This window comes from Ascaphus truei, chromosome 11, assembly GCF_040206685.1.
Source record: "Ascaphus truei isolate aAscTru1 chromosome 11, aAscTru1.hap1, whole genome shotgun sequence".
Lineage (NCBI taxonomy): Eukaryota > Metazoa > Chordata > Amphibia > Anura > Ascaphidae > Ascaphus > Ascaphus truei.
In genome coordinates, this window is record NC_134493.1 from 37,262,217 (window position 1) to 37,274,328 (window position 12,112).

The window sequence follows — 12,112 nt, forward strand, 5'->3', positions numbered from 1 at the left end:
TGTAATGACAATGTCCTTCTGTAGCAAGACAATTTTTGGGATGCCATGAACAAAAACATGGAAGCTGTAAGTAAAGGAAAAGGACGAATAATGCTCCTCGGGAATAACCCTCCATCATCATTAGGCAACACCACAAAAAGGTCTGATTAACCTAATGCAGTTCTGTGGCACTGTATAATGCCATCGTGTAGTGTATTTATAACGAACCTTTCAATCACACAGTTCTTGGCAACTAGCTGGAGCAGTTATGAATCTCTATGGCCTGAAACACTAGTGGCCCATGTCTGCATGGCAGCCACCAAAGGTGAGAAAGGAATGAAGATATTACCACTACTGAATTATAGGAAGACAAGACACAGCAAGATGTGTTATTTGATCAAGATCACACAGATTGCCGGTAGCTACAGCTAGTAGCAAGCCCTCTTGCTTCTTTTGTTGAGTTACTACAGTGAAGCAGAAGGTTTTAATCTAGGTCCAGTTACAAGGATACACGTCAAATAGTTTGTGAAAAGAAGCAAAAATCTATGACTTACGTAACATTTCATAACATTAAAACAAACGGGCAAATATTTAAATTGCAGTCTCCCTTTTGCTACTTTCTGCTTTGCAATCTATCCAAAATCCTGCATCTAAAATAATTTCACTTTCTCGCAGAACAGGGTCTGCTGATAAAGTTCATAATCTACAATGTTCTACTTCTTACCTTTAAGTCTCTCCTCTCTACATATCAACTTTGATTTCTTGCTAGGCCCCTGCTCGTCGCCTATGCTCTGCTCACGACTGTCTTTGTACCTCCTTCCACCTGTTGCTCCCACTCATCCTAAACCTTCCCCCTCACCCGAGGAACCCCCTCACACTATTACACCAAGCACGTTCTCTTCCCACCTATAAGTCAAAACTAAAAACACACCTGAATTAGGCAATCCAATAGCCTGGACTCATGGCTACTGAACCACAGTAGCTCTTACCAACTATGCTGATCAAGCACTGCCATTTACTGCACATATCCCCTTCGCCTGCTGTTTCCCAACATTCCACATAGGTTTTAAGTTCTCTGGGACAGATTTTCTTTCCTATTGTGAATGTTTGTTGCACTTATTGTATAATAATGATGTCTATTGCATTGCCTTTTTTGCTCAGTAGGATGCAATTCTTACCTGGTGTAATCCACCAAAGTGGAGCCGGATCCATCAGGCGCAGGTACTTTCCTCCTCACCTTCCCTTTCACCCGCTCTGGTTTAGATTTGGCGGCTGCAGCAGGATCGTTTCTTTCTTGGACCTCTTCTGGCCTAGAGGCAGGTTCCGTGCTGGTGATTTTCTTCCCAGTCTCGCGGTTCAGTTTAATTTTTTTCACTGTTGCTGTATTATCCTTTTCCGGGGTTTTTTCCCGTTTAGTGGCCTCGGTGTCTGACTTGGCTTTGGTGGAGGAAGGTTTTGTCGTTTCTACCGCCTCGGTTTTGATGCTTTTCAAAGGGGGCTTTTCCTGCTCCTTCTCTGGGACTTTGTCATCTGATTTTCTTTTCCGCTTCTCTGGTTTGGACTCGGCTTGCCGGGATTTCTCCCCAGCTTTCTTTGACTTGTCATCCTTGCTAGGTGGTTTGTCATCCTTGCTAGGTGGTTTGTCGTCCTTGCTAGGTGGTTTGTCGTGTTTTGTGTCTTTGGAGTGCTCTTTCTTGTTTTTTTCATCTTTCGATTGTTTGCTGTCCTGGTTTTCCTTGATCATCTTGAGATGCACCTTGCGTGGGAGCAAGGCAGTTTTATCGTCCTTCTGTGATGATGGGTGCTTGGTGCTTTCACTCTTTTGGGAGTCCTCTTTGGCTTTCTTCACTGGAGGTTCAGCCCGAGGAGATTTGTCCCTATCTCCATCCCCTCCTGATTTCTCTGTCTTGACTACCTTTGAGGAACTTTCCTTTTTAGGCAGGTTTCCATCGGCCTTACGTTTCGTCTTGTCAGGCTTTGCTTTGGGCTTGTCTCTTTTATCCTTCTCAGAGAGGGGCTTCAGAGCAATGGACTCTGCATCCATTGGCTCATCCCTCACTGGGGTGGCATCATCTTTACTTGTGGGCACAAAGATGGGTTCAGTCCTTTTCACATCCTCCCCATGAGTATCTCTGGGTTTCCTGGGAACATCGATGTCCGCTTTAGAGAAGCCTTCGTTTTCCTCTTTCCGTCTCTTGCGATGCTTCTTGTGCTTGTTACCTTTGGAGTCCCCTGAGGGGTTAATGGATTCCTTTTCCTTTGATTTCGTGCTATCTTTCATGACGTGACTATCACGTGGAGGCAGCTTTTCTTGATAGCTGCCACCAAGAGTACGACCCCGGTGTGGTAATAGTGGAGGATATTCTTCTCGGCGCCCGCGAGTGTAAGGCGAGTTGTCCCTACGGGCTTGAGGAGGCAAGAGGAAGCGGTTGGGAGAAAAGTTCTCACGATTCACAGGGGACCTCTGCCTGGGCAAAGGATTCACTGCACAGCCTTTATAATACTTCTCGTACCACTCCCTGTACTTTCTCTCCCACTCTCTATATTTCTCCTTTTCAAAGGGATCTCTTAGGTCAGGCTGGCGACCATACAAAGCCTTTATGTCATAGGGAGGCACCTCGCGGAACCGATTAAAGAATTCACGTTCACCCTCGCCTTGGGGAATTACTCTCTTGTTAGGAGAGGGCGGTCTGTACACTGGGGACCTGGAGCGAGAGTGGTATCGTCTGTACGGGGACCTGGATCTCGAGCGGACATATCCGTGGGACCGGGATCTAGATCGGTAAGTACGGCCTTTTCCGTGGACTTTCTTCTGGTACGTAGGGGATCTCGAGTAGGAGCGAGAACGGGAACGGCTGAAGGATCGAGAGTAAGAACGTGAGCGTGAAGAACCTGATCTTGATTTGGAGTAGGAATATGAACTTTTAGAGTAGGAGGACCCAGTGTATGGAGATTTGGATCTTTAAAAAAAAAAAAAAAAAAAACAAGAGAAACAAAAAAACTTTTCAATTAGTGATGAGAAATACACTTCCCAATGCCTGCTTCTAGCTCACTTAAGATGGTCTGCTGTTTGATCTCCGCTATGATGTGCTTGGTCACTGAAATAGAAACCTCTTTCTCACTGAACTAGGCAATACTCATCTTATCTACTAGCAAAGATGTGCTCAGCTGGTCATATTCACTCAACTTTCAGGCAGCAGTGCAGGTTGAAACGGGAAACCCTGCTGTGTGAAATGGCACATTAAAGCACATTCCAACCAGTGATTTGTCATTTCACACAGATAGTTGGGGTTACCAACCAAGTCCATATACCCTATGCCCATCAATTCTTCTCAACCAGGAGGGGTGGCCAACTTTACTCCTCACGGGCCACCAACTGGTCTTCAGGATATCCCTGCTTCAGCACAGGTGACTGAGCCACTTGTGCAGACGGTGTTATCCTGAAAACCTGACCAGTTGATGGCATTTGAGGACTGGAGTTGGCCAGACCTGTTCTAAATGCATCAAATTTGTAACTAAAGGCCTTCCTATCATGAACTCTACTTTTCTTCAGCGAGAGAAATAAACGGTCACCAAACCTGTTTTTAGGCTTTTCCACCTCTACGGGTTATTTTAGTGGTCCCCAAGAAAGTCAATAAAGTGTGTAATAAAACCAGCAATGCTGCTTTCCCTGCCCTTTACAGGTATGAAAAACTTTCTAATAATAAAAAATAAAAATAAACACACACAGGAACCTTTCCACAGACCTTCGCAGAGGTAGAATTAAAGGAATAAATAGCATCTAAATGTTTCTAAATGTCCCTTTCTGTTCTATACATCTGCTGACAGTTCAGAATGCCTAAATGTGACAAGGTACGCCCCTATTTCCCATGGAACACCCTTCTACAATAAGGAACAGAACACCGCTTTCTTACAATGCACACATGGGGTTCTCTCCTATCTTACCTGGAATAAGAACGTCGCCGCTCTTTCTGAATCTTCTTATACTCCAGGAGTTCCTTGGCAAAATCATTAGTAAATTCATCGAGCTTGGAGTTCTTCTTCTCTCTAGCAAGATAATACGAGTGTAAAAAATAAATAAGAAGCAGCAGCAGCCAATATTAAGGTTCTGCAGAAACCGCTTTTTGGTCAGAAACCAGAAGGACGCTAGTTGTCTTCCATAAACAGCATAAACCAAGAAATGCCTCCGTTCCTCTGCACAATATGGCGCTATATATGCGTGAATGTACCATACTACCCTTTTTTCTCTTTATCACAATTTCAGAAAGACTTCAAATCTCATGCAACAATAGGGGAGTGCCATTGTAATGCAAGTGAACACCCGCAGCAAAAGGAAACGCCAGGCATATAATCTCACATAAAAATATTTACACAGAAGTATATTTATTATAAGGCAGGGTTGCTCAACTTCCCCACCCCCCCAAACAGGTCAGATTTCCAGTATATCCCTGCTTCAGCAGAGGTGCCTCAATCAGTGGCTCAGTCTTTGACTCTGCTGAAGCTGGGATATCCTTAAAACCTGACCAGTTGGGGGAGTCTCGAAGACTGAAGTTGAGCAGCCCATGGATAACGAATATTTACTTATATCTAAAGTTGCGACATTTTGGCAAATAAACGATTTACAGCTATAAAGACAAGTGTTGGGGGAAACTCAGTGCTACGTGGATACCATTATTAAATGCATTATGTAAGGCTAGATTCCACTATACGTCCTCCCCCACCCTCCCATGCCAGACTCACTCATCTTTCAGCCGGCGCTGCTCTCGGTAGAACTCCTCTTTAGATAACGGAGGTGCCAACGCAGGGGCTGGCAAGGCATTATTGTGTGTGGTCTGCACTGCCGGAGCCACCCATGGTGCAGCGATGGTAGTAGGAGCCGAGGGGAAGCCTGGAGGAGGCACGTTATAACCGGCACCTGGAGGTTGACCGGGAGGGAACTGTGGTGGGAACTGAGGAGGCGGCACTCCGGGGGGCAGGGAAAGACCATGAGGGGGTGGTGGAGGAAACAAGGGAGGAAGAGGGTGGACGTAGAGCGGTCCTGATGATTGTAGGGAGGGAGGATGGCTCCTAAGGGGTCGGTCATTATGTGGAGGTCGCCCTCGGTTAGGACTGTGCAAAAAAAAAAAAAAAGTATATACATTTTACACGTGCAATTTCCGCAAACCCACAATGGAAAAAAGCTATTCAACACACATGGAAAGTGCAATGGATCACGCGAGCCTTTTTGTGAGGCAGACAATTCTGGCTATATTCACGTAGTGAAGAGATTTAAAAGTTTAACCATTGATCTCCGTGTATAATGTAACTTAAAGGAGCTTAACATAAAAAAATAAAATAAAGATGCTTCCCCTTGGTGGGAAGCAGCAGATATCCGGAGCTGAACGGTGTTTATTTCAGTTCCTTCGAATACATCTCTAAATGTGCCGCCGGTGCCTCAGATCTGTGAGAAAGCCCTGCATCACGCGGGACAAAGAGGAAGCCGCAAGCGATGAGGGAGCTCCTTTTGTCCCACATGTCTTTAAACAGACATTTTCGGTACCCAGCTGTTACAGGTAGGTTTTTCGGGGAGAAGGGGGTACCCGGAGCTGAAATTAACAGTTCAGCTTCAAAGACAACATGCTTCCCAACTAATAATAAAAAAAAAACACCAAGACAGTAACGCTGCTTTCAAATCTTAGGGCTCAAATACTTGGTATACTAGGAGGGGTTAATGCAATACGAACCCATCCCATCCCATGAGCGGTCTTGGTCCAGATGGCCTATGAATATTGGTTCTCATAAGTGGCGCTGGAAAAAAAAAAAAAAAATATCAAATATGAATCAAATAACCAAATAGTAATGAGACCATGCTAACGCACATATACACATTTAACAGACATGACCAATATAGCTGCAGGAAGAGACATGGGGTGGGAAAATCCAGTCCTCAAGGGCCACCAACTGGTCAGGTGGCTCATTCAGTCCCTGCTTCAACACAGATGGCTAAAGCAGTGGTTCACCTGTGCTGAAGCGGGGATATCCAAAAACCTGACCTGTGGATGGTCCTTGAGGACCGGAGTTGACCACCCCTGGTAGAGCGTATATGGGATAACCGTTTCCTTAATGTCAACGAACAAAAGGTTGAGGGCTGAGAGGTACATTGCACTGTATTGTAAAGGGTCTGTATCTACAGAACAATAGTTCCTTAATGAATACTTACGCGGGGCAGGAAGGCAGTGACCGAGTGGAGGCAGATGGCCGAGCATAGAAACGTGAAAACCCTGTAACACAGAAATTCAAGAAAAGATCACAACCAAATACTAGTCGGTGCTTAGTACATGAGGAACCAGTAACAGATACACATTACAGACCTTCTCTACCATAAGGGATTTGGTTGGTAAGGGTAAGCAGCTTGCTGAAGAGGAGACAGGGACGGCAGAAACAGAGCTGGAGCGAGAGGCAACATGATCTGGATTGCTGAGAAAAATTGAAGAAAACAATTAAGAAAACGGACCAGCAGCCGAAAAATGTACACTGGACTTAAGCTTAAGGAGTTGAGCACCCCTTGCCTTAATCTTTGGCAAACCAAGGTTGCTCCACAAAACTACCTCATAAGGAATACAATGCTCAACTTTCATTAACATTCTCACAATGGAGACTTACTGGAATCCAGGGTCGTGCTTCTCTCTTTCCTTGTGCACAGGTAATGGCAGTGCTGGTGGTGGGTCCGTGGGAGAGGGAGCCCGAGGTGGAGGTTTGATTGGTGCTGTTACAGGTGCAGTTGACTGGCTTGGGACGGAGGCGGAAGGTGCTGGAGTAGTAGCAGGGGCAGAAGTCACAGGGGCAATAAGGGGATCCTGCTGGCGTGAGGACATGGGGCGGGAACCCTGTGTGTTGCGTGAAGGCGGTGCTGCCTGTGTCGGTCGAGGAGGGGGGGCAGACTGCTGTTTACGAAGCCTCTTGGTATAGCCCGTTTCATTTTTGAAGTTGTTGACAGCCTAAAACATACACCAGGAAGAAGAATATATATGACTGTCGGCACATCTTGGTGTTGAAACTACTCAGGTCAGGGGTGGCCAAGAGCTACCAACAGGTCAGGTTTTCAGGATATCCCTGCTTCAGCACAGGTGGCTCGAGCCACTGATTGAGCCACCTGTGCTGAAGCAGGGGCTGATAACCACTTGTGCTGAAGCCGGGACATCCTGAAAACCCGACGGTAGCTCTTGAGAACTGGGGTTGGCCAGTCCTGACTTCGATCCACTACACACATTGGTTGTAAGGTCACTCGAGTCAAATATTTCCCCTTTTTAATGTTCCTTTATATGACCAGGGTTCTGCTTGTATTTGAATTGATCTGTATTGGTTCACATATTCTGAATTGAACACACTATGTACAAGGCAAGCACTGTATTTTGACCTAATACATTTAGAGCAATTTCACTTTATACAAAGCCATCATCTAAATCTGGAATGTGTGCTAGAAATGGGTTGGGATCAAATACACAAGAAATTTTGTGTGGGGCATAAAAGTGCCATTTTCTTTCTGAAAGTTTAATACTGCAGTGGCCAACTGCATTCCTCAATGGCCACAAACAGGCCAGGTTTTAAGGATATCCCTGCTTCAGCACAGGTGGCTCAATTAATGAATGAGCCACGTGATGAAACTGGGATATCAACACCTGGACTGTTGGTGCCCCCCCCCCCTCCCCCCCCGAGGACTGGAGTTGGCCACTACTGGGCTCTATGAATACAGGGAATTATAGTCGTGATTGTCGTTGACTGAGCCAACTGTGCTGAAGCAGGGCTATCCCACCTGGCCTATTGGTGGCCCTTGAGGACTGGAGTTAGCCACTCCTGGTTAAGTATAGAAATCTGTAAGCCTTCAGAAAAGCATATTTCTCTCTACTCCCTGGACTCTTCCCGAAACTCACAAGGGAGGGTCACAGCATTAATATGATGCTTGCTCTGTCATGCACTTTGTTAATACACATCATACAATAATACACCCATGGGAATTTCTGTTAGTGCCGTACCTGACGTAAGAATTTGTTGGCAATTAAAGCATCTGGGGAAACATCTGTCTGATGACAAGTAGGGCACGTATGATCTTCAGATTCCAGTAGTGAGGTCCTGATACCTGCAGAAGAAATAAAACCCGTTATTCAGAACCTATATGTCAAAACAACCTCAATGTGGGACATGCTTCTCTGCCTCAATGTGGGACATGCTTCTCTGCCTCAATGTGGGACATGCGTCTCTGCCTCAATGTGGGACATGCTTCTTTACCTCAATGTGGGACGTGCGTCTCTACCTCAATGTGGGACGTGCGTCTCTACATCAATGTGGGACATGCGTCTCTACATCAATGTGGGACATGCGTCTCTACATCAATGTGGGACATGCGTCTCTACATCAATGTGGGACATGCGTCTCTACCTCAATGTGGGACATGCGTCTCTACCTCAATGTGGGACATGCGTCTCTACCTCAATGTGGGACATGCTTCTCTACCTCAATGTGGGACATGCTTCTCTACCTCAATGTGGGACATGCTTCTCTACCTCAATGTGGGACATGCTTCTCTACCTCAATGTGGGACATGCTTCTCTACCTCAATGTGGGACATGCTTCTCTACCTCAATGTGGGACATGCTTCTCTACCTCAATGTGGGACATGCTTCTCTACCTCAATGTGGGACATGCTTCTCTACCTCAATGTGGGACATGCTTCTCTACCTCAATGTGGGACATGCTTCTCTACCTCAATGTGGGACATGCTTCTCTACCTCAATGTGGGACATGCGTCTCTACCTCAATGTGGGACATGCTTCTCTACCTCAATTTGGGACATGCTTCTCTACCTCAATGTGGGACATGCTTCTCTGCCTCAATGTGGGACATGCTTCTCTGCCTCAATGTGGGACATGCGTCTCTACCTCAATGTGGGACATGCGTCTCTACCTCAATGTGGGACATGCTTCTGGGACTGCAATTAAAATATATTAAACACCGTACTGCGGCTCATAAATACATATTTACAATACTCTCCCAACTATTAGATTCACACTACCGCATCCTTTTGGGTGAAGTATCTATCCCAATGGGCAAGGTTTTCCTTGGGCATCGGGCCCTACACTTCGATTTGTTTGATGCACCTTTGCAGATACAGACCCTTCACTGCATACACTAACCTCTGCCCCACACCACACAAAGCTGCTGCAATACTCACAGTCGTCACAATAACTGTTCCCACAGCAGGGGATGACAACAGCGTCACTCATCATATCTTTGCAGATAAGGCATAGCAGCTCATCGGGAATGGGGTCCTCGTCTTCGGAAGAGGAGGATGGTTCCTCCGGAAGAAAAGGGGGCTTTTCTTTTTTCCCCATAGCATAAGCAACACTAGAAGAGAATTGTGACAAAAATGTATCAACATATCAAGATGTCAAACGTACCCACCCAATACAGAATCCCCTCTTATGACATGCTGTATATGGGATACATACGCATCAATGGTTGGTATGGCATATTTCCCAGTGTTGGTAAGCATGGCTCCCTTCATATTGGGATCTTCCACCTCCACCATAAAACTTCGAGGGATTCCAGTGCTTTTCTTAATTCTGGGGAGGGATTCAAAACTTTTGTCCTGTGTCAAAATAAATGAATAACAAAACCCCATTACCATAGGGAGTGTAATAAAACAATGTCATGTTAGCAGCTCACTCAATGGCCATTTCACCATAGTCTTGCACAAGATTGTGTTATATGGCAGTGTTACCGATCTCTATGGCACGCAGTAGGTATATTCATATTGTATCTACATGAACAATTTACATAGCCAATAAAGTCTAGTAACAGAGGATGATAATGAGTTGAAATATTGATATCTTTTTCACTATCAAATGGGTCTTCCTTCAACACCACTGATCACACTCGAAGGTTCCACCTGCTGCCAAGCTATTTCCTAGAACAGTACATACAACTTTTGATGCTCCTGTGGGGTTCTGCAGTCGCCGACAAACACTACTCAGAATACCTGCACAAGAGAATTTGATGCTGACAACACGCTAATTAATACTCACTCCATTTGTAGGACAGTTCTTGATGTAATGCCCAGGCTTTCCACATCGGAAGCAAGTGTAGGTAGCCGGTGGAGGCCCCAGCGGTTTCTTCATATAGCTGAGAAAGTTAAAAGAAACGTGTTATTTTGTCCCGTCATAACCTGCTGCAAGGCAGTCGTGGTGGTGTGGAGAGAATACAAAAAGGCACTTACTTGATGGGGTCATATTCATGGCCAGACTGAGACATCATTGCTTTGATTTTATCCTCTTCAGAAGCATTGGCTTCAGCCAGATTGGCAGTCTGTTTAACAGGCAATTGTTGGAGGAGACACATTAGTGGTCAGAAAAAGCACACTGAAGTCCCCCCACACAAGCTCACGCATTCAATCCTGTAAAGAGCAGCATGCCACCAAATCTCTGCTGTTCCATAGAACGGTCCTGGGTGGAATGATGTTGGGCAGGAGGGAAAAAAAACAAAAAAGTGTCCTGGGGAGTTCCTTTAGCCATCACATGATGTTTGTGTGTCATTGGTGAGGAAACCAGTGTTTAACCTCTTCAGTGCTAAACAGGACAGCAAGACCAATTCAGAATTGTAAAGGTTAAAACTTACCAAGTTTTAGGCCATGTTTATACCTTCTCAAATTAATCTATACTAGCACTGGTAAAGCAAAGTAACCTGCGTCCAGTCTCTTACAGAGAGGCAGCGTCATGCTTTTACCAACTGGTTTTGATGCATGGGGTACAGAATAAATATTGCATCTTCTACACAAGCATTCAAATTGCCTGCAACATGCTATTACTTGGAGGAATTGCAATTAACTGGCAGTGTGTCTACTTTGAACAGCAATTATGTGTTAGAGCTTCAACATATGAAATAACTAATTAAATTGTAAACTATAAATTAGAAATAGCATGCATGGAAAGCAATCTAAAATGACAGCTCTTTTTGAACCTTGTAATGCATTTTAGAGACTACATCTCAATCCATCATGAAAAACACACACACCATACTCTGAGCATACATACAAACCACAGCACAGTTCCAGGCCCTAAACAGTTCCATTTATAATGTACTTTAATCTGCAAGATTATGCTTGAGAATAGATTATGCACATGTTCACTGTTCATTTACTAGAATTCAAAAAGGAGGTATAAACAGGGTCTAATGATTAGCAGTGGCACTTTCCCAGCACACCTTGCAGTGCTGATGGGTCTCTGCATTCACTCACAAAACAAGCAAACGGTTTCAATATTTTATTAGACTCAAGTTACATTGCATTTCTTCACATGTGAAAAAGCCAATGTCTTTAAAGTCAAATGCATGTAAACTGTACACATTACACACACAGAACAGATGCCATTTTAACCAATTTGTACGAGTACAAACTTTAGGTAGGTAAGCAAACCAATGTGAAGTGCAGAAACATTGCTAGGGATACACCACAACTCAAATGCTGCATAACTGTTAGTCACTGCCATATTAGAGAGCATGTTTTATCTACGAATGACATTCGCCGTTTCCTACGTTGTGGCGCAAATTCTTAATTAACAACCATTTCCTGGGGAGTTTTGGTCTCTATGCAATATTTATGTTGGTGTATTCCCAGCAAAACATTTTAGACAAATTAGTAAAGGAAGTGGACTACATATCATAGGGATACATTGTGTTCGATGCTGATCAAACTACAGACCGCGATGTAAGTGTCCATGCCAAAAAAAAAAAATTTAATCTCCATCTTCTACGGTCATAGTCCGTATAATTTATTTTCAAATGCTAGCGGTATGTTCTTGGTTTAAAAAAATAAAAAAAAAAAATAAAAAAACATCTTCCATTCTATGAAAAATAAAGTTGAAATGCAAAAAAAAAAAAAAAACAACTGGTTTAAGGCGGACGCCAGTTTCTTCATGGAGAGGGCGCGCCGTGTGCGTTTGCTCCTCGTGTCCCGACGGTGACCAGCAACATTATGTGGAGGCTGTTTGGGTACTCCCCGTTTATCTTCACAATCCCCTGAAATTGGGGGCTACTCTTTACAGGATAATACTACACACACAGTCTACATTTCCAGTAGTTCGGCATTTACAGAATTATCACA

General features: G+C 44.5%; 1 protein-coding gene across 4 annotated transcripts in view; it reads right to left on the reverse strand.

The window, feature by feature from the left end:
• RBBP6 (RB binding protein 6, ubiquitin ligase) overlaps positions 1–12,112 on the reverse strand; it is a 30,249-nt gene that overhangs the window by 3,909 nt on the left and 14,228 nt on the right. Inside the window, exons 5-16 of one of the 4 annotated variants that reach the window (XM_075565668.1) lie at positions 10,232–10,320; positions 10,041–10,137; positions 9,465–9,604; positions 9,188–9,360; positions 7,992–8,095; positions 6,622–6,956; positions 6,330–6,435; positions 6,179–6,239; positions 5,703–5,766; positions 4,720–5,088; positions 3,925–4,026; positions 1,158–2,939 (exon numbers count right to left, since the gene is read on the reverse strand). In XM_075565668.1, coding sequence (XP_075421783.1) covers positions 1,158–2,939; positions 3,925–4,026; positions 4,720–5,088; positions 5,703–5,766; positions 6,179–6,239; positions 6,330–6,435; positions 6,622–6,956; positions 7,992–8,095; positions 9,188–9,360; positions 9,465–9,604; positions 10,041–10,137; positions 10,232–10,320 — 3,422 coding nt within the window. Of the gene's footprint in view, positions 1–1,157; positions 2,940–3,924; positions 4,027–4,719; positions 5,089–5,702; positions 5,767–6,178; positions 6,240–6,329; positions 6,436–6,621; positions 6,957–7,991; positions 8,096–9,187; positions 9,361–9,464; positions 9,611–10,040; positions 10,138–10,231; positions 10,321–12,112 lie in introns of all 4 variants that reach the window. The other 3 variants (XM_075565669.1, XM_075565667.1, XM_075565670.1) reach the window with 3 other exon arrangements.